Source organism: Saimiri boliviensis, chromosome 4 (genome assembly GCF_048565385.1).
Source record: "Saimiri boliviensis isolate mSaiBol1 chromosome 4, mSaiBol1.pri, whole genome shotgun sequence".
NCBI classification, from domain to species: Eukaryota; Metazoa; Chordata; class Mammalia; order Primates; family Cebidae; genus Saimiri; species Saimiri boliviensis.
Genome location: NC_133452.1, coordinates 101,895,698 through 101,917,905, shown reverse-complemented (window position 1 = coordinate 101,917,905; position 22,208 = coordinate 101,895,698). Strand labels below are relative to the sequence as shown.

Below are 22,208 nucleotides of genomic sequence, written 5' to 3'. Positions count from 1 at the left end.
TCAGAGCTAAACCCCCACTCATCAGGACTTCCCCAAAACAAGCAGAAGGGACCGAGACAGACGGAGAAGGGTCCAGGTTGCTGAAGCCAAATGCAATGGTCAGACATATGAAGTGAGAGCCAGAATTCTAAAATTAAACTTCTAAAGGCCAGCTCCAATTCTGGTTAGAATCCTTAGAAACTTCCCAAAACTAAGGTTTCTTTCATTTGTTCCATTATTATTAAATGAATACCTACTATGTGTTAAGTGCTCAGAATGAAGAGCTAAATAAGACATGGTCCTTGGCAAAAGGGGTTTGCAATCAGAGCAGTGGAGACACAGAGAAGTAAATAGTCAGTAATCACGTTGATGTAGGTCTATCACAAAATAAGTGTTATCAGAAAGACTTAATGGCAGTGAGTCAACTGGGCGCAGTGGCTCACGCCTGTAATCCCAGCACTTTGGGAGGCCAAGGCAGGTGCATCACCTGAGGTCAGGAGTTCGAGACCAACCTGGCCAACCTGGTGAAATACTATCTCTAAAAAAAAAAAAGGTTAAATAAATAAATAAAATTAAAAAAAAAAAAATAGCAATGAGTCTCATCTCCCAATGCCTTTCAAAGCGTTATTCACAAAACAACCCAGTAACTGGTAAAAAGGATTCCTAAATTCTAAAACACAACAAAAACTGACATCTCTAATGGCTGCTTCCTCTTAATTTTTCAATTACCTTCCTATCAGGCCAAAGCAGTGGTTCTCACTCTGGCTGTGCATTAGGATCATCTGCAGTGCTTCTAAAAAGTATTGATGCAGCTGGGTGTAGTGGCTCACGCCTGTAATCCCAGCACTTTGGGAGGCTGAGGCGGGCGGATCACTTGAGGTCAGGAGTTACAAGACCAGCCTTGGCCAACATGGCGAAACACCATCTCTACTAAAAATACAAAAATTAGCTGAGCCTGGTGGTGCACATCCCAGCTATTTGGGAGGCTAAGGTGGGAGAATCGCTTGAACCCAGAAGGTGAGGTTGCAGTGAGCCAAGACCGCACCACTGCACTCCACCCTGGGCAACAGAATGAGACTCCATCTCTAAAATAAAACAAAATTAAATTAAATTAATAAAAAATACCAATGCCTGGGGCTGGACACAGTAGCTCACGCCTCTAATTCCAATGCTTCAAGAGGCCAAGATAGAAGGACTGCTTGACGCCAGGACTTTAAGACCAGCCTGGGCAACACAGCAAGACCGTCTCTACCCAAAAAAAGTCTAAAAAATTAGCTGGGCATGGTGGCACACTCCTGTAGTTGCAGATACTCAGGAGGCTGAGGTGGGAGGATATCTTGGGCCCAGGATTTCAAAGTTGCAGTTAACTGTGTTGGTGTCACTGCATTCCAGCCTGGGCAACAGTGCAAGACCTTGTCTCAGACAAAATTTTCAGAAGTGTTGATGCCTGAGATCCACCTCCAGAGTATAAGATTCTACTGGTCTGAGGTGAGGCCTGGGGATAAGTTTTTACAAGTTCCCAGATGATTCTACTATGCAGGCAGCACTAAGTGCCGCCAGGATAGAGAAACAAGGTTTATAAAACCTAAACAGGTGGCTAACCTGCATGGCAGCTTCACATATTGGCTCCCAAGCAAGTGTGGAGAAGAGAGTCACCATTACAAATTGAAGCAATGTGATTAAAAGTAATATTCCATGCTCTGAAAGCCATAAAATGGTATCACAATGCCAGGTCTTGAGGGCAAGCCAACCAGCATCAACAGAGAAAAAGTTGAAAAGAAAAATTACTGAAGCCTTTTGTCTATGAATCTGGCAGTGAATCATAGCTTCTTCTCCTGTTGAAATCTATCACCTTTAAGCATAAAGGTGATCGATTTGGTTATAAATTATAAATTCTAAAGAACAAGAAGTTCATATAAACTTGGAAAGAAAAAGCAGATTTAGGCCAGGCATGGTGGCTCATGCCTGTAATCCCAACACCTTGGGAGGCCGAGGTGGGCGGATCATGAGGTCAAGAGATTGAGACCATCCTGGTCAACATGGTGAAACGTTGTCTCTACTAAAAATACAAAAATTAGCTGGGCGTGGTGGCGTGCGTCTGTAGTCCTAGCTACTCGGGAGGCTGAGACAGGAGGATTGCTTGAACCCAAGAGGCGGAGGTTGCAGTGAGCTGATATCACGCCACTGCACTCCAGCCTGGCGCCTGGCGATGGAACAAGATTGCCTCAAAAAAAAAAAGAAAAAAGAAAAAGAAGATTCAATCTCCCTATGGGAGTCTGATTATTATGATTACCTACAGAGTGGACTTTGTCCAGAGGGTCATACCTTGTCCTCTGCATTCCTAGCCTACAGTAGCCACTGAGCACTTATCCTATGGTAATCCCAGGATTGGATATTCACTCATGGACACCCAGACTCACCTGCTGTGAGGAAATGGCTGCCAAATGACTCGTGACCTAACTCTTACTTACAAACTTTTACTTACTTATAGGGCTTTTGGTTTGTTTTTGTTTTTGAGACAGAATCTCACTCTGTTGCCCAGGTGGGACAGCTGGAGGGCAGTGGCATGATCTCAGCTCACTGCAACCTCTCCGTCCCGGGTTCAAGTGATTCTCCTGCCTTAGCCTCGCAAGTAGCTGGGATTACAGGCGTACCTCACCACGCCCAGCTAATTTTTGTATTTTTAGCAAAGATGGGGTTTTGTCATGTTGGCCAGGCTGGTCTCAAACTCCTGACCTCAGGTGATCCACCCACTTCAGCCTCCCAAAGTGCTGGAATTACAGGTGTGAGCCACCACGCCCGGTCTATAGAGTATTCTTTGTAAAAGAAAAACTGAATTACAGTAAATGGTAACTGGATCAGCCTCATATTACAAAAAGGAACTTCAATAGTCTGTCTCCATTAAAAACAGAAAATTAAAGGGCAAATAACAGATTCTGAGTTTAGCAAAGTTAGTTCAACTTCTGCCCAATGAAAGGATATAGACTCTTGGATTTTGTCTTGTTTTGTTTTGAGACAGAGTCTCACTCTGTCGTGCAGGCTGGAGTGCAGTGGTGCGATCTTGGCTCACTGCAACCTCCGCCTCCCAGATTCAAGTGATTCTCCTACCTCAGCTCCCAAATAGCTGGGACTACAGGTGTGTGTCACCGCACTGGGCCAATTTTTTGTATTTTTAGTAGAGATGGGGTTTCACTATGTTAGCCAGGATGGTCTCCATCTCCTGACCTTGTGATTCGCCCGCCTCGGCCTCTCAAAGTGCAAGGATTACAGGGATGAGCCACTGTGCCCAGCCTGGACTCTTGTCTTAACACGAATGAAGACGTGAAAAGCACCAGGTACTTCTGAGATGAAAGGCCACACCCAGAAACCAGCTGCAGGTATCTATCCACATTGCCAGTCTGCTGGTCTCATCACCCACAACTACAAGGCAACAGCGAGACCAGCCCCAGAACCCATGAGCTCCTCATTTGTCAGAATCTTACTCGGAAGGCTTATTAGGCTTCTATCACGTGCAGATTCATAGGACTTCTTTCCTGAACAGAAACACCAGGAAGACAAATAAAATATGAATTTTCCAGAGTTCAGAGCCACATCTGAAGCTGAACTACAGCAACTATGTGGAAAGCTAGACATTTGAGTTCCAATTTCTCTAGTTTCAACTCTGTAATGGTAATATCTCATTGTTATTTTTAGGTGTTTTTTTTTTTGAGACAGAGTCTCGCTGTCACCAGGCACCAGGTGACAGGCTGGAGTGCAATGGTGTAATCTCGGCTCACTGCAACCTCCGCCTCCTGGGTTCAAGCGATTCTCCTGCCTCAGCCTCCCAAGTAGCTGGGATTACTGGTGCATGACACCATGCCCAGCTAATTTTGTATTTTTTAGTTGAGACAGGGTTTCACCATGTTGGCCAGGATGGTCTCCATCTCTTGACCTCATTATCTACCTGCCTTGACCTCCTAAAGTGTTGGGATTACAGGCGTGAGCCCCGCGCCTGGCCTATTTTTAGGTGTTTTTATTGTACCCACTACAAATCCTTTGTGGAATAAGATAGGACATAAATAAATGAATAAAATAAAATCTCACATTATCTGTGCCATGAAAAGGGATATTGGGAGTTTCTTTTGGTCTTCATGATGAAAACAAACTGGTACCCAAGTGGATAAGCAATTAAATCCATAGTAGAAAAGCAATGTGGCATAAAAAAGCACCTATTTAGAACCTGGATGGTATAAACCTGTGGAGGTACAAGGACCTTCTTAGAAGGCACCTACTCCAGTCACTCATACAATGAGAGAGTGGGTGCACTTGGCCTGCGTAAACACTTTCAGCAGAGAGAGCACACTGTCTCATGAGGTATCCTAGTCCATTAGTGGAGAGCTCTACCTATTTATTAAAGTTTTTTTGTTTTGTTTTATTTTGAGACAGCCTGTCGCCCAGGCTGGAGTGCAGTGGCACGATCTTGGCTCACTGCAACCTCTGCCTCCTGGGTTCAAGTGATTCTCCTGCCTCAGCCTCCTGAGTAGCCGGGACTACAGGTGTGTGCAGTACCATGCCTGGCTAATTTTTTGTATTTTCAGTACAGATGGGGTTTCACCGTGTTAGGCAGGATGGTCTTGGGAATCTCCTGACCTCATGATCCACCCACCTTGGCCTCCCAAAGTGCTGGGATTACAGGCATGAGCCACCACGCCTGGCCTTATTAAAGGTTTTAAGGAGCCATCCACTACCTTCCAAGCCTCTTCTACTCACTGATCTCAGACAGTCCTAATGCAAGAGGAAATCCACATCCCACTATCTTCCCCAGCCTTCTGTCTTCCATTCTGGATATCCCCAGTACTTTCCATGTAAAAAACCAGTTACACTTTGCTCTTACTGCCTCTGGAAATTTCTAGTTTATTTATATGGCTTCTTAAAACCATGCATCCAAAAACACAAGTGGCTTTTCCATCTCCTCTTCCCCTATAACAGTTACCTCTGGCTCATCTCGCCAGTCCACGTTCAGCTCCTGGTCAAAGCCCCGGAGTGTCAGACCCAAGCCTCTTCGACCTTTCTGATTGGAAGCCTCAACGATGTCCTTCCGACCCTGGCTGTATTTACCCAATCCTTCACCTTCCCTGAAGCCCATCTTGGCCTGAAAAAGAGAAGTAAGGGAGCACAATTAATTAGGTCCATCACATGCCAGACAGTGTGCTAAAACCTAAGAAATACAGATGAGTAAGGTCTAAAGTTTGTCTTAGCCTAATGAAAAAAAAACGCATAAATAAATAACTGTAGTATAACTGTGGGCCCAGTGGCTGGCTGTTCTGGAGGTTGAAGTCTAGGGCAACCAGAAACTGGATAAACGAGAAGGGACTTCATAGCCATAATTAAAAGCACCCAGAGTACTTGATGAATCTCATTGGACATTCGCACAACTTACTCTTCCAGCTAATTTGTCTGATTAAGTGAGAAGCAGATCTAGAGTACAGTTGATAAAGAGAACATAATTTAAAAGGGAACCGCTTCAAGCAGTAACTTCTGCCTTACCCTTAACCAGTCAAACAGCCTTACTAGGCAAGGATAAGTGGCTTTGCAGGAGCCCACTTAAGAGATGAACTATGAAGTCTCAGCAGATTTTAGGGAAAAAAAAAAGATGAACTAAAAACTTGGCTCATGTAAAAGTGAGGTATGGGAGGTACTATAACACCCTGGGACAAACGCCGTTTTTTAAATGTCACAACTATCTATAAGCTCACACTAAACTTTAGGGTTACTGAGTCCAGGTATACATCCCAAAGATTAGAGACTTGAATCCCAAACCCCACAGACTCCTGCCTAATTTAAAAAGAACTCCAATCCTAAGAAGATCTAAATTTCCCTAGAGGGTCTATATCCCCTCTGAAAGAGGTATTACCAGCTAAAGAGCTGTATGGAATTCCTATCGTAGCCACAAATACTAATCCCAGGTCAAACAGACTGACTGAGCCACAAGCCTACCCATCTTTAACTTCCCCAAAGCTTGTGGCCTCCAAACTAGAGCCCTGACCTATGACTTTAGCAGTGACAATTCTCATTCTTAAATGAATCCAAGAGAAAACGGAGGGGTTAACTGTAATATTTCTTTCTTTTCTTTTTTTTTTTTTTTTTTTTTTTGAGACAAAGTCTCACTCTATTAACCAGGCTAGAACGCAGTTGATCTCAGTTCGCTGCAACCTCCGCCTCTCAGGTTCAAGCAATTCTCCTGGCTCAGCTTCCTGAGTAGCTGGGATTAGAGGCACCTGCCACCACACCCAACTAATTTTCTGTATTTTTAGTAGAGATGGGGTTTCACCATGTTGGCCAAGATGGTCTCAAACTCCTGACCTCAAGTGATCCACCCACCTCAGCCTTCCAAAGTGCTGGAATTACAGGTGTGAGCCACCGCACCCGGCCCAACTATAATATCTCTAAAGCTAGACAGAAGGTAAACTTGGATTTCTCTAATGTCTGCAAATACACTAAGGAATATGAACAGGTCTTCCTACTCACCATTCTTCTTGTGATATATCAATGAGGCATGAAAGTTGGGAAAGAGAATTGGGCCTTGTTTCAGAAAAAGAATAAATTGAATATTTCCATTTATTTTAGGCATCTGGGACTGAACAGGATTTTAGTCATTTCTTTTGAGACCACTCACTAGAGCAGGCGTCCCCAAACTACAGCCCACGGGCCACATGCGGCCCCCTGAGGCCATTTATCCGGCCCCCTGCCGCACTTCAGGAAGGGGCACCTCTTTCATTGGTGGTCAGTGAGAGGAGCACAGTATGTGGCGGCCCTCCAACGGTCTGAGGGACAGTGAACTGGCCCCCTGTGTAAAAAGTTTGGGGACGCCTGCACTATAGCAAAAATTCACAGCAAGAAGCTTCTTTACCCACTGACAAACATCCATGTTTAGGGAAGTATATTCACACATGTTAATAATAAGAATTCATTACTGAGGATACGAAAAGGTGATCAAGTCCTGGACAGACCAGCAGAACCAGGCCTAAGCAGTCGCTTCCCATAGATGATACAAAAGTGATAGATACTTCTATCAAGGAGTGGGCCACACGCTGCTAAATTTCAGTAGCTGATAAGCAAAGGAAAACCTATGGCTAAACTTTCTTCTCTTCATACCAAGACAAATTGCCCTTCTTTCACTCTGCTGGTGAGGCTTGGGAAACCCAACCCAAGCACAAACATACCATAAGCTTCTGGGAGACACTATTATACATGGAGTAGCGAGAAGAAGTTCCCTCCACAAGGGAGTCTGCTTTGAATGCATCATCGAAAGAGTCAGAGCTGCGTTGTTTCCCCTCGGTCTCACTATCAGACCCACTAAGGCTTGTAGCAGATGCTGAAAAAGAAAAAGGAAAATGTTTAGGTAGGTTTATGGCACAAAATAGCCTCCAGAAGTTCAAGTTTCATTTATTCAACTACTGTCCAGTGTACACACAGCGCACATAAAGTTCATTAAATGACCCAAGGTAAAATCTATTCTCCAGGTCTTACTAGCTATGTAATCTTGGGCAAGTCACCACTGAAAGTTCCTAATAGACTTAACACAATGGGAACTCAAAAATAACAGTTTTCCTTCCCTATCCTTTCAATTTCTTCCACTACAAAACTGGGACAGTAATACCTGCTTCACAGGATTGTTTAAAGATTCAGTGAAATAGTGGGCCAGGCGTGGTGGCTCATGCCTGTAATCCCAGAACTCTGGGATGCCAAGGAGGGCAGACCACTTGAGGTCAGGAGTTCTAGATGAGCCTGGCCAACATGGTGAAATCCCGTCTCTACCAAAAATAGAAAAATTAGCTAGGTGTGGTAGTACATGCCTGTAGTCCCAGCTACTTGGGAGGTTGAGGCAGAATTGCTTGAACCCAGGAAGCAGAGGTTGCAGTGAGCCAAGATTGCACCACTGCACTCCAGCCTGGGCAAAAAGCGTGAGATTCCATCTCAAAAAAAAAAAAAAAAAAGTACATTGTCAAATATAAAGTGTATTTACTGAAGATACGGTTGTTATTTCTGCTGTCGGTAGTTATTATTTGAATATCAATATCCAAACATTGATGCCTGATTCCATTTTCAACAATTCCATCATAAGGCTAACATATTTTTATTTTTTTATAACTGCAAAAAGAGCTTTTCAAGGGAAGATATACAAGAAGACCAATAAAAGCGATTATTCACACATTCAGGGGTTGGCACTTGGAGACAGAATACCAAAACGATTACTTGGAACTACTGAAAGCGAAAGTGAAACCTGAATTACATTTTTATATCATCAGAGTTTACAGTGGCTTTTTGTATTTTTTTGACTTAGGAACCACGTGAATATATTATCTATTACAATTTAAAATAAATATGCAAAAACTGACAGCAATGTGGCATAATTCCTTTGAAGAAGAAGGGACATCACTGAGAAAGGGTGTTGATTCAAAATTTGGCTACTTGTGAGAAGTGCTGAGGGAAAGGCATGGAAGGCGGTGTGTAAAAAACTTTTTTTTTTTTTTTTTTGAGATGGGAGTTTCGCTCGTTACCCAGGCTGAAGTGCAATGGCACGATCTCGGCTCACCGCAACCTCCGCCTCCTGGGTTCAGGCAATTCTCCTGCCTCAGCCTCCTGAGCAACTGGCATTACAGGCACACGCCACCATGCCCAGCTAACGTTTTTTGTATTTTTAGTAGAGACGGGGTTTCACCATGTTGACCAGGATGGTCTCGATCTCTTGACCTCGTGATCCACCCGCCTCGGCCTCCCAAAGTGCTGGGATTACAGGCTTGAGCCACCGCGCCCGGCATTAAAAAACTTTTTTTAATAGACCCGAGGTATTCACTATTCAGGTATTTCTAATTTGAAGATTACATCATAATTCTGAAGCCAATCTTCACTGATTCATTCATTTCCCTACCAGAACAAAAACCTGCTATAGGCTTACATTCAAGAAGAATGAAGCTTTCCTCAGCACCCCAGGCCTGCCTGATTGTCCCTCCACTGTGCTCCAGTGGCACCAGTGTCATCAGCACAGCACTCATCACACTGCCTCAGAGCCAGTTATTGTTTGCCACCTGCTGTCCCCACTGGACAGGGTCACTCCTGGAGAACAGGAACTCTGTCACAGTCAATTCTGTACCCAACACCTGGACTGAGGCTTTCCATTTAATAGAAATTAATTAAATGATTACTGTAGTAAATGTAGAGCTGTGTCAGCCAAGTGTCACTTTCCTACGGACCCACGGAGTATATGACTCCTTAAGATATTTCCTCTGATAAGTAGTGCAAGCTGTTCAGGCCTCAAAAGTTTAAGGACAGCCGGGCATGGTGGCTCACGCCTGTAATCCCGCACTTTCGGAGGCCGAGGTGGGCAGATCACGAAGTCAAGAGATCAAGACCATCCTGGCCAACATGGTGAAACCCTGTCTCTACTAAAAACACAAAAATTAGCCGGTGTGGTAGCACGAGCCTCTAGTCCCAGCTACTCAGGAGGTTGAGGCGGAAGAATAGCTTGAAGCTGGGAGGCGGAGGTTGCAGTGAGCAGAGATTGTGCCACTGCACTCCAGCCTGGCAACAGAGCAAGACTCCATCTCAAAAAAAAAAAAAGTTTAAGGATGAGAATGGGATCTCTCTATCTTAACAGAGAGGGGAACCCTCCTGGGGCTATGATTTAGTGACCCCACCCCACCACCAGCAGGTTGAGTTAGGACATCTGCCATAGTTCAGAACACTGATACTGTTTAAAAGATCAGACTAGGCCGGGCGCGGTGGCTCAAGCCTGTAATCCCAGCACTTTGGGAGGCCGAGGCGGGTGGATCACAAGGTCAAAAGATCGAGACCATCCTGGTCAACATGGTGAAACCCCGTCTCTACTAAAAATACAAAAAAAATTAGCTGGGCATGGTGGCGCATGCCTGTAATCCCAGCTACTCAGGAGGCTGAGGCAGGAGAATTGCCTGAACCCAGGAGGCGGAGGTTGCGGTGAGCCGAGATCGCGCCATTGCACTCCAGCCTGGGTAACAAGAGCGAAACTCCGTCTCAAAAAAAAAAAAAAAAAAAAAAAAAAAAAAAAGATCAGACTACTACACTGGTTCAGCACCTATTCTATAAAAGATCATGCCATATGTAATGGGGTACTATGCAAAAGTAACCACCTCAGAGACCTTAAAAATCTAATAGATAAATATGCATTTTCAAGGATATAATATTTTACAAAAGAAAGAAAAGACAAGTGAACATGTGTGAAAGAATAAACTGAAAACCAAAATTCTGGCTCCTGATAAGTTAGCAAGCAGAAATTTTGGTTGAGAATGTCCCTGTATGAGAGGTACAAAATCTGCCCTTCCCTTTAAGGTGGCTGTCCAATTCTCTTAACAAAGAGTTGACTTGCTTACATGACCCAATCTGGCAAACATCACACAGTGCCAGAGTGTGCCACTCAGAAAACCCAGACTAGTAAGAATGAGTAACTATGGAAACTGAAAGGTGAAGTGCTATTTGTTTTGTTTCATGCTTTCCTGCATTTTCTGCGTTTGTGAGGCATCAGAATGTATTAGTTTGAAAATTAGGGTAAAAGAAGCTATAAATAAATAGATTACCATTCCAAACCTTGGGAAGAGGTTGGTTCCTTTCCAGAGAAATCTTCCAGGAGCAGATCTGAGGGGAAAGGCCTTCTAAGTGGCTCAAGACTGTTCCATGGCCTCTCATCTATTCTCTCATGCAGACAGAGATGCACTCTGCAACAGAGTCCCCACATGCTAAAGAACTGCACCTCCAAAGGTGTAGATTCTCTTCACTGGGTTGCTTTCATGCCTTCAATCTGTACTGCTTAATACAGAAACAGGTGGTACCAGAAATGTGGGCAGCTCCCTAAGCACAGCCCTAACGTTCCTTTTTGGAAGCCCAGGGATCCAGGGCCCTGACTAATCACAAAGGGTTCCTGCCACCCTAGAACCTCAGAGAGATCTTTTGTTTCCTTCTGTCATCAGAATGTCTCTGGGCAAAAATGACAGGGAGAACCAAATTTGAGTGGAAGGCTCACTAAGCAAATCAGTGGTGACTCTGGTGTAAAATTCCAGTATCAGATTTTGGCACAAAGACTTTTCCCTCCTACTTTTTCTCTCCAGGTGTTACCTAATGTACCTTATCCTTTCCAGGTGCTAAAAGTGAGGTTAATGGGAGTAAAATATCACCCTACCACACAATTCCTTGTAAGATCAAGAAGTGTGCCAGATAAGCAAAAAAGTCTTATTTTTTTCTTTTATTCATGTGGTATAGGAGGCCACTTCTTAGCTTGACATGCTTTAAGACAAAGTTCCCTAGATGACTCCTGATGTCCACAGACTGCTACAGCCACTACTTATTCTTACTCAGGGGCCTTTGAGGTAATTCTTTTCATATGAAAGGGAGACAACTGTCATGGCTGCAGCAGGAAATAAAGAGAAGGCTTAGCTTCTCAAGACTGATAAAGAATTTAGCAAACATTAAGCAGATAATTTTGTAATGAGGTTATAAGTTAATAGGAGTAATAAGGTCAGTCTATTAAACTCATTAATTTCGTTAAGAATTTGCCAAAGCTGGATGGCATTCCCATTTACCTCCCAGGGAGCTCCCCTCCTAAAACCTACCAGAGAGCCAAACAGTATTTGGGGTTTTAAGATTTCTTCTCTACCTGACAGAAATCACTATTAAGTCATTACAAGGAAGAAAGGTTCAACTTTACAGAGGAATCAAACGTCTCCTGGCTGTTGGCAAAAAAAATGACAGTGACAAGCTGGTCACAGTGGCATGTGCCTGTAGACCCAGCTACTTGGAAAGCTGAGGTGGGACGATCACCTGAGCTCAAGAGTTCATGGCTAGTGTGGGCAACATAGTGAGACCCTGCCTCTAAAAAAAGATAAAGAATATAGATACTATGTTTGAAAAATGACAGTGATAACACAAAGAGGGGGGCAGCTCCAACCACTAACAGCCAAGGTGAGCAGCACACAGATACAGAAAAACAAATTATGAATTTTAATAAACATCACATTCTGCTTAAAAACTGTTGTGAAGTAAACTCATTCCTGCTTAAAGACTCCATTTATCCTTCATGCCAGACAAATGGTAACTTGTTAGAGCAATTTAAACAGATACTGATAAAGGAAGCTTTTGATTAAGGTCATGAATCTGGGCTGACAGGAAAGCGATGGGGTTTCAGGGCAAATAGCCTATTTAGGAAAGAATTAAACCTGGTGGAGAGGAAGGCGCCTTTAATGTGATACTGGTGAAGGAGCCTGACGACTTCCAAAGCAACTTGCTGCAGGAGGGCCAGGAGCCCACACTAGATGCACAGCTAAGGAGAAAAGAAATTTTCTTGGGGTATACACTACAGTTTCCCTGTGAAAACCAAGAAGAACAAAATGACCTCATCTGCCTCTCCTTATTTCAAAAAGTTATTTGTCAGCAAATCTGCAAGAGTGTATATACACTTGAAAATGCCTTCAAATTCCTTTGAAAATACTCAAAAGATCACATGATGCAACGGCGGCCATGACAACAACATCCCTTTTCTTCTTTACTCTGGCCAGACGTCAGTCTTTGACCTGGCAATGCAGCTCCCATGTGAATAATGTAAAATAAACACACTGATTAAATAGGTCTAATAATGAGTCACCACATTGATTTAGCAGAGGAAGAAGAAATAAGGTCCGCATAGAAATAGTAACTACTGTTTTGTTTTTCTAATTGTCCTCCCTAAAGAGCATTTTTCAATCATCTATTTGAACATTACGTTCAGGTAGAAGTGGTTGGAGTAAATGGAAACATCCTTGCTTTAATACAATGATTTGAATAGGAAAGCTGCGCATACATTTCAGGGGATATGCAGACAACAAACCACCAGGGTATACTGTCCAGGAGACTCCTAAGAGAATCTGATACAGAACACGGATGATATAAATGCTAAGTACTTAATGAAATGATCTTCTGCAGACTGGAGAAGATAAGCAAAATGGAAAATGTGAAACATTTTAAGCTTCTTGGAAAACATGCTATTGTTGCCTTTTATCAGTTCTACTCAGTAACTATTTACTGAGCTTTTACTCCAGGCCCCGGCATGGTGGGAAAGAAGGCACAGCAGTCTTGCTGATAAAGATACTGCCCTCAGTTACTGCGTCAATGCAGAGCTGCCCCTTCCTAAAATAAACTAACCTATGGAAATATAGCAAGGTTGGTTTGCCTCTGCCTCCCATCTCATTTTCTGCAAATGAAAGGACCAAGTGGCCTGTTGCCAGGGACATACAAGGAAATGGACATCTCTGGATTTCCACTCTTTTTTTTCTTTTTGAGACAGGGTCTTGCTCTGATGCCCAGGCTGGAGTACCGTGGCACAATCTTAGCTCACTGCAACCTCTACCTCCTGGGCTCAAGTGATCCACCCATCTCAGCCTCCTGAGTAGCTGGATCTACAGGTGCCCACCACCATGCCCAGCTAATATCTGTATTTTTTTGTAGAGATGGGTTTTCACCATGTTCCCCAGGCTGGTATCAAACTCCTGGGCTCAAGCAATCTGCTTACCTTGACCTCTGAAAGTATTAGAATTATAGATGTAAGCTACCATGCCCAGCCTGGATTTCCATTCTATACACGTAACAGCAATAGTCAATCCTTACTGAGTCATATAGTACTACTTCTAGAGAAGGGGGAAGGGTAATCTCAATTCAGTCACAAACCTCGAAATTAAAATCAGAATGGCTTCCTTCTTTTACCTGGGAATTGTCCTTGACTTACTTCAAAGAGATGTTACTCGAGGGCAAAAGTCCCCCAAGCTCCACTTAGAACTAGATATCACTTGTTCCCCAGACATACTCTCTCTTTTTCCCTTACAGGCCATCTCTCCCAATACCCCTATCCAAGGAGATTCTATCTTCACCACGCTGCTCAAATTCCAGGTGAGAGGTAAAATTCCCTTTCCTCAAGAATCTCCAGAACCATCCAGTAAGTTTTTGCATTCCCACTCAGAAACTCCAATTACATACAGCCTTTCCCACCTACCTGGAATCTACTGTGACTTTAAAGCAGGGGTGTCCAATCTTTTGGCTTCCCTGGGCCACACTGGAAGAATTGTCTTGGGCCACACATAAAATACACTAATACTAATGACAGCTGTTGAGCTAAAAAAAAAAAAAAAATCCCCCCAAAATCTCATTATGTTTCAAGAAAGTTTACAAATTTGTGTTGGGTCCCATTCAAAGCCATCCTGGGCCACAGGTAGCCCATGGGCCACAGGCTGGACAAGCTTGCTTTAAAGGCATGAGCACCTCCACACACAAAGTTGCAAGTGAGTGTCTTATCAGCCTGGACTACAGCCGCACCCATGCTCCATTCACTGTACCACCTGTCAAGCTTCTCTCTGGACCAGCTTCTCAGTAGCAGCTGATGAGTGAGTGCCCTTCAATAAGCTTACAACACTTGTGAATAAACTGTATTTCCTACTACCCTCAAAGGGTGCTTCACACTCGTTCAGTCACCAATCTTTCATGAAATTTCATTCTAGTTTACCAGTGATCCAACAGAGGATCCAATATGCAAGCCTGCTGGTACGGCGGGTTGAATACAGTATCCCCCCTACAAAGCCTGTGAATGTGACCTTATTTGGAAATAGGGTCTTTCCAGATATCATCAAAAGATGTAATACTAGATGACAGCAGGCCCTATACGATGACTGATGTCCTTATAAAAAAAAGGGAAATTTGGATTCAGACACACAGAGGAAATGTGGAGGCAGAGATTGGAGTTACACTGCCACAAGCCAAGGAACACCAAGGAATGCCAGTAGCCAGCAGAAGCTAGAGGTGGTAAGGAAGGTCTTCCCGAGAGCCTTTGAGGGAACATGGCCCCACCGACACTTTGATTTTTGGATTCCTGGCTTCCAAAACTATGAGAGAATAAAGGTCTGTTGTTTCGTGTCACCCAGTTTGTAGTAATTTGTTACAGCAGCCCTAGGAAACTAATACAGCTGGTAAGTCAAGGTAAATGCGAATTTACCTTAAAGTATTTGAGGCAAGCTCCCAGACATTTTACCACTTCTCAGAAAGCACCTGTCAACTGTGAATAACCCTAAAAGATAGGCAAAGCAAAATGCTAGATTCAACCACATCAGTTAAATCCTTTGACGCTTAATGCAGTGAACACAGCAGTGCTCCAATACAGTTGGATGTTCCTGACCACAACTGCTGAAGGAACTGAGAAAACAATATGCATGTGAAAACTGTGAATTAGGCTCAATTGCAGCAGCAAAGAGGCCCTCCCTTACAAAAGGGCCCCAGGATCATTTACAGCTATTAAGACCACAGAGCACTCCGGTTTAAGGCAACAAGAGTGCCAACTACTGAAGGACCAACAACAGAAAGAAACTTCTGGAAAAATTACCATTTTTTATTTAAAACAAGTTTCCCCACTCTTAGCAGGAGAATGGCAGAAGGGAAAAGAGTCTGTAGCCAACATCTCTCTGTAAAGTATTCCTAATTTTCCTCAAGAGAGCAACGGACAGTGGACTACAGTGTGCTCCACCCAGACACTGGGAGTTCAAATAACTAAATGGCCAGTGGCCTCAGACCACACAAGCACGCATACCTTTTGCTCCATGATTGACAGAGGAGGGAGGTTCGTCATCGGATGTGGAGCTGAGGCTCAGGGCAAGCTCTGCAACTCTTTTTTTCTGTTTCTTGATGGGGGCAGTGCATTCTGGGTCAGTTCTCCTCTTCATCGTTAACTGTAACCATAAATCCAGACAGTCAGCTGCCCTGGGTCAGAGCCACTGGAATCAGAGCAGGGATTCCAAAGTGTAAATCATCAATGGCACGAGATTTGGCAACTCTACACATCTTCCAGTGCCAGCACTTGAATAGCCTCTTCCTAAGAATGAGATCAGCTGGGCGCGGTGGCTCAAGCCTGTAATCCCAGCACTTTAGGAGGCCAAGGCGGGTGGATCATGAGGTCAAGAGATCGAGACCATCCTGGTCAACATGGTGAAACCCCGTCTCTACTAAAAATACAAAAAATTAGCTGGGCATTGTGGCGCGTGCCTGTAGTCCCAGCTACTCAGGAGGCTGAGGCAGGAGAATTGACTGAACCCAGGAGGCAGAGGTTGCGGTGAGCAGAGATTGTACTATTGCACTCCAGCCTGGGTAACAAGAGTGAAACTCCGTCTCAAAAAAAAAAAAAAAAAGAATGAGATCTAGGAAGGATGCTAGCCAAGTGCTGGTTTTCAGTAATAGCTGTTTTACTGGAAAATGCAGTGCTCACAGACTGAGAGAGCCCTGGGCCACTGGTGTCAGATACCAAAGTCACGGATCAACTTCACAAGCTACGGGGGGAAAAGATCTTGGGTACTTGTAGTTATTCTATACCAGGTGTCCCCAAACTATGGCCCTCGGGCCGCATGCGGCCCCCTGAGGCCATTTATCTGGCCCCCTGCCGCACTTCAGGAAGGGGCACCTCTTTCATTGGTGGTCAGTGAGAGGAGCACAGTATGTGGCGGCCCTCCAACGGTCTGAGGGACAGTGAACTGGCCCCCTGTGTAAAAAGTTTGAGGACGCCTGTATACTTTTGATGCAATACTGGCCATGCATGGTAATGTATACTGAAAATGAACTATGAAATCTAATAAATATTAACCAGTATTCCCAAGGTGAAGGGACCATCCCAGAATGACTGTTTCATCAGCTCATCAGCATTATTTTTTTACCAGAACAATTAAGAAATTACATAATATGAAAAAAAATACTAGTTTTGGTTTACTTCATGTCTGAAAATATGAAAGAATTGGGAAAGTTTTTAAGCAGAGTAAGGAATGGAAGTAGTGAATGGCTTAAGACTGAGGAAGCAGAAAAGTGGGAAAGTTATTGGGACTGGAGGCAGCCATGCTGTAGAACTGAGTTACAAAAACAATAATTTTAAGGACAGAAATCCACCTCCACAAAAAAGAATGGAAACAGGCCGGGCACAGTGGCTCACGCCTGTAATCCCAGCACTTTGGGAGGCTGAGGCAGGAGGATAACCTGAGGTCAAGAGTTCAAGACCAGCCTGGACAACATGGTGAAACCCAATCTCTACCAAAAAAACACAAAAGTTAGCTGGGTGGTGGCACATGCCTGTAGTCCCAGCTACTCGGGAGAACTGCTTGAATTACTGAGGTGGAGGTTGCAGTGAGCCGAGATTGTACCACTGCACTCCGGCCTGGGTGGCAGAACAAGACGCCATCTCAAAAAAAAAAGAAAAGAAAAGAAAGGAAACAGGCACCATGCCACCATTAATCATCCATCCCCATGGTTAGGTACATGAGATAAGCACAAGAAAAAAATGAGATAGAATGAAGTGATTATGAAACCCTGAAATCTTAAGGAATGGTCAAGTTAAAAAGCAAGCAAGGGAAGTAGTGAATACAGTGTGGCTTAAACACAACTGATTGGCTGTAGAAAACTCAGACCTGAGGACTCAATACAGAGTGGGCGACCAGCTGGGCCGTAATCCTTAGGGAAGGTGAGGTGCAGGGGGACAAGAACGGACCTACAGCATGGGTCACAGCAGAGACAGCAATAAAGTATCGAAATCCAAAAGTGTCACTGATCCCCTCAACCTCACAAAACCCTGGATCACATGTTTCAGCTCTTTCCAACTCAAGGAAGAGACAATCAACCCAATACACAATCGCCTCCTTCCTGAGAAAGCAGCCTCTTAATAAGACACAGGCAGGGGCTGTCCCAGGAAAGTAGGAAGACAGAGGCACTGAGCCAACAGAAAGCAAGACCAAGCTAAGCCACATTTCACTTTAAGCCATAGTCTTAAACACCCCCAAAAGGCCCCCAGGGTGAGCTAAAGGCTCATCACTGAGCCTGCCTCTAGCCATTGCAAGCGCTAAAAGCTTATTATTCTGAAGTGACTCTGAGGGAGACTGGAAGTAGAAGAAACTCAAAGAGGACTGTGTGGCAGTAGGTGCAAGAAGAGGGGAAACAGTTGTGTGAAAGGCAGGAGATGCGGATGCTCCTCCCCAAACCACATCACCTTAGATTTGGGCCTTGCAAATCATCTCATCCAACCCTACCATCTTCCGCTGGAAAAGACTGCAGCCGCAGAGGAGGCCACACAGCTAACCAGTGCCCAGTTCAAGTGACCCACACATGCCAGAAGAATGCTCTGGCAGGGAACTTCTAAGAGGAAGGCAGGCGGCCTGGCGCTGCCTGCTGCCTCCGCACAAAAGGGGTTCAAATCCCCTCTGCAGTCTTCTCTCCCTGGGCCTTGGTTTAGCACTGCCACCCCTTTTAAGAGAGAAGAGATGCGCTCCCATGTCCCTTCATTTGAAGATAACGTGAGCGTGTGAATGTGTGCGCAGAGACGTGTGTCAGCGGCAGCTCAGGCTTTAGGGAGCCGACGCCGGGGGTGGGAGGAGGAGGGAAGACATAAGGGGCCAGAAGGCGAGAAGAGTCACGACCGAAGGTGGGGGACCCAGGCGGCGGTGGAGGGGAGAAGGATGCTGAGCCCGCGCGCCCGCCCGCTCGCTCCCCCCGGGCCGCGCGTCGGCACTCACGCTAAGGGGAGAGAGCGAGCTGCCGGGGAGCGGAGGGAGGGGGGGTCAGGCCGACACTGTCGCCGCCGCTGCCAGAGCCGCCGCCTCCTCCCTCAGTTTCGTTTCCCCACAAACCAGCCTGGGTCCGCCAGCCGCGCCGTCGCGCTCGGGTCCCGCCCTGCGGGCCGCGCAGCCTGATGACGTCACGGGCCGCGCGGCGCCCCGATCCTCCCGAAGTCCGGTCCTGGCCGCGGGAAAAGCTGCTGAGATTCCGGCCCGCCCCACCCCTCGACCTGGGAGGTTCAGGGGCGCCTGCGCGGAAAAACCGCCCGGAAAAGGCTGCGGAAGGAGGGTAACTGAGTATCTTCTCTTCCGGCTCTGGGAAAGAGAAACCAATACAAAAATTTTAAGTGCTACGTGTCCTCGCACGACCTCATCTTACTTAATCTTATCATTACCTTCATTTGACAGACTGAGAACAAGTTCAGAGAGGTAGATGGTACACAGGCTGAAGGCAGGAGCCCAGTGTTCTTGTTCCCTTCTGTGTCCCCAGCACCAGCCTATGGGACATCTCAACAGATTTTGAACCAAGGACTGGAGGAAAGAAGGAATGCCGCCTATAGCATCTTAACCATATGGACACAGATGGCTCTTCATCCCAAACCTCTCTTCTGATTTTCAGGCCAGTATGGCCAAACGTCTGTTGGACATCCTCACTCAGTCACCTCAAATCCCTGAATTCGAATTTCACCTTATAGTTTCCCATCAGCTCACTTTTTTCCTGGTGAAGGGCGCTGCCATCCATCCTGTTGGTCCAGCTAGAAATCTGAGGAGTCGCCCTCTTCTTCATGCTCCAGAGCTTCTCATACACTTAATAGTGTTTACCTCCTAGTTGTATCCCAAATCTCTCCATTCACCTCCATCCCCATTGCCACAATTCATGCACTCACCTCCCCTCGGCAGAATTTCTCCAGGAATCTCCAATCCCCCGTGCCTGTCTCCCGTTGTGATCCCTCTAATGCGTTCTTCACAAAACCAATGTGATTTTTTAAAATAAAATTTTCAATACCTGTGAAAAGAAGGGAATTTAAAATTAATTAATTAGTTAAACCTGATCCTGTCACAACCCATCAGTGATTAAAATCAATCCATGATGCCCCATTGCTGTTAAAGGTGATGTCCTTTAAATGGTCTCCAAGACCCTCCAGCATGACCTCTTCTGCAGATGTGCCTTGTACTACTAGCCCTTAGTTCTCCCCATGCTGACTCCTCTCAGTTTGTTAAACATGCCATGTCTCGGCTGGAGCGGTGGCTCATGCCTGGAATCCCAGCACTTTGGGAGCCCAAGGCAGGCGGATCACCTGAGGTCAAGAGTTCGAGACCAGCCTGGCCAACGTGGTGAAACCCCGTCTCTACTGAACACACAAAAAAAGTAGCCGGTCATGGTGCATCTATAGTCCCAGCTACTCGGTAGGCTGAGGGAGGAGAATCACTTGAACCTGGGAGGCAGAGGTTGCAGTGAGCAGAGATCATGCCACTGCACTCCAGTCTGGGCGACAGAGCAAGACTCCATCTCAAAAACAGAACAGAACAAAACAAAACAAACCATGCCATGACTCAAGTGTTCAGCCCCCTGCCCAGATTATGCTTCTCCTCTTTGCTAGGCTAATGTCCATTTATCCCTCAGGTCTCACTTTAATGTCCTTATCTCTGGAAATCTTTTCTGATGTCACAAGTCTAGGTTGGGAGCCCCACCTCTGAGCTCCTAAAGCACTCAGTCCTTCCACTATCAAAGCACTTACTATAGTGTTGTGTAATGGCCTGTGGACTCATCTGCCTCCCCGACTCAGTTGTAAACTCTGTACAGGAAAGATTATGTTTGTCTGTCTGTCTGTATTAAATTCATAAGATTTAACAGAGGCTGAGCAGGGTGCAGTGGCTCACGCCTGTAATCCCAGCACTCCGGGAGATGGAGGCAGGCTAATTGCCTGAGCTCAGGAGTTGGCGACCAGCCTGGGTAACATGGTGATACCATGTCTCTATTTTTTTTTTAATGCAAAAAATTGGCCAAGTATGGCAGCGTGCGCCTATAGTCCCAGCTACTTGGGCGGCTGAGGCAAGAGAATTGTGTGAGCACGGGAGGTGTAGATTTAACAGAGGCTGGTGGTGGGTGCTCAATAGATATTTACTGAATCTGTGGAAGTGTGGAATATGAATGAAAGCTGAGTGATGTGCTCAAGGTTACAGAGCTAGGAAGCAGCAAACAGGTATTTACCTAGTTCTCTATGTTCTAAAGCTTAGTTTCTTTCTTTTCACCTCACCAAGCCTTCTTAACATGCGTTGTGAAATGAACACCTTTGGTAATCTTGTGGAGCTTATGGACCCGTTTTCAAAATACTAATTTGAAAGGCATAAAACAAGGTATAGGAAATGAGTTAGATTGGAAAAGTTAACATATTTAGCAAATTCAGTGATTTAATTTTTATGTTGAGCATTAAATAATGAGAGAATGCATTCAAAATATAGTCAAGTTAAAGTTAAATTTTATTTTTTAAAGCATATGACTATATCCAATGAAGAGTGCTGGGAAAAACAGATAAATATATAGGTAAACATGAAACTTGATTCTTACTTTATGCCAAATGCGAATTAAGTTAAGATAGATCATATACCTAAACATAAAATCTAAAATGATAAAGCTTGTAACAGAAAACACAGGAAAATATTTTTATAGCCTTAGTGTAGACAAAGATTTTTTTTTTTTACATGGGACCCAGGGAGCATTAATCAGAAAGAAAAAGAATGATAAAATGGAGTTCATCAAAAGAAAAGCTTTCTAGTCAAAAAAGACACCATTAAGACACTGAATAATCAAACCACAGAATGAGAAGAAAACATTCACAATACATGTATCTGACAAATGACTTATTTCTAATATGTATGTGTATACATATATATAAAATACCCAAGAATAAAAAGAAAAACACGAATTTCCAATTCCTGTCAAAGGAAACAGCACATTTCATTCTGTTTCTCCCAGTGAATGTAATTTAAAACCTTGGACAGAATGCATAAGACAGCGATCCGAGGATTCTGAAAAGTAAATGGTAAAGTAAAAAGTAGATGGCAGGAATATGGACAAAGGAAACCAGAAATCAAAGAACTGTCAAATCCAGAGTCAGTTTTCCAATTTTTTTCTCTTCGTTTTCTCCCAAGTTGTACTAAAAGGAAGCCTAAAATGCACATATTTTGCACAACAATGTGAATATAGGTAACGCTGCTGAACTGTACACTGTTAAATTACATCGGACTGAAATCTGTCTCCGTACATAATGTGCTGTAATCTAACAATATGTAAACAAACTGTAACCTAATTTGAGAGTATATTTTATTTATTTATTTACTTATTTATTTATATTTATTTATTTTTGAGACGGAGTTTCGCTCTTGTTACCCAGACTGGAGTGCAATGGCGCGATCTCGGCTCACCGCAACCTCCGCCTCCTGGGTTCAGGCAATTCTCCTGCCTCAGCCTCCTGAGTAGCTGGGATTACAGGCACGAGCCACCATGCCCAGCTAATTTTTTGTATTTTTAGTAGAGACGGGGTTTCACCATGTCGACCAGGATGGTCTCGAACTCTCGACCTCGTGATCCACCCGCCTCGGCCTCCCAAAGTGCTGGGATTA

At 44.6% G+C, this 22,208-nt stretch overlaps 1 protein-coding gene across 1 annotated transcript in view; it reads right to left on the bottom strand.

The window, feature by feature from the left end:
- The window catches only part of CMTR1 (cap methyltransferase 1), a 50,397-nt gene extending 31,634 nt beyond the window's left edge, over positions 1-18,763 (bottom strand). The window contains exons 1-4 of the mRNA XM_003923226.4: positions 18,543-18,763; positions 15,590-15,728; positions 7,182-7,333; positions 4,952-5,110 (exon numbers count right to left, since the gene is read on the bottom strand). Of these exons, the coding sequence (XP_003923275.1) occupies positions 4,952-5,110; positions 7,182-7,333; positions 15,590-15,722 (444 nt within the window). The 5' untranslated portion in view covers positions 15,723-15,728; positions 18,543-18,763. The remainder of the gene's footprint in view (positions 1-4,951; positions 5,111-7,181; positions 7,334-15,589; positions 15,729-18,542) is intronic.
- Between the last annotated feature and the right edge of the window lie 3,445 nt (positions 18,764-22,208).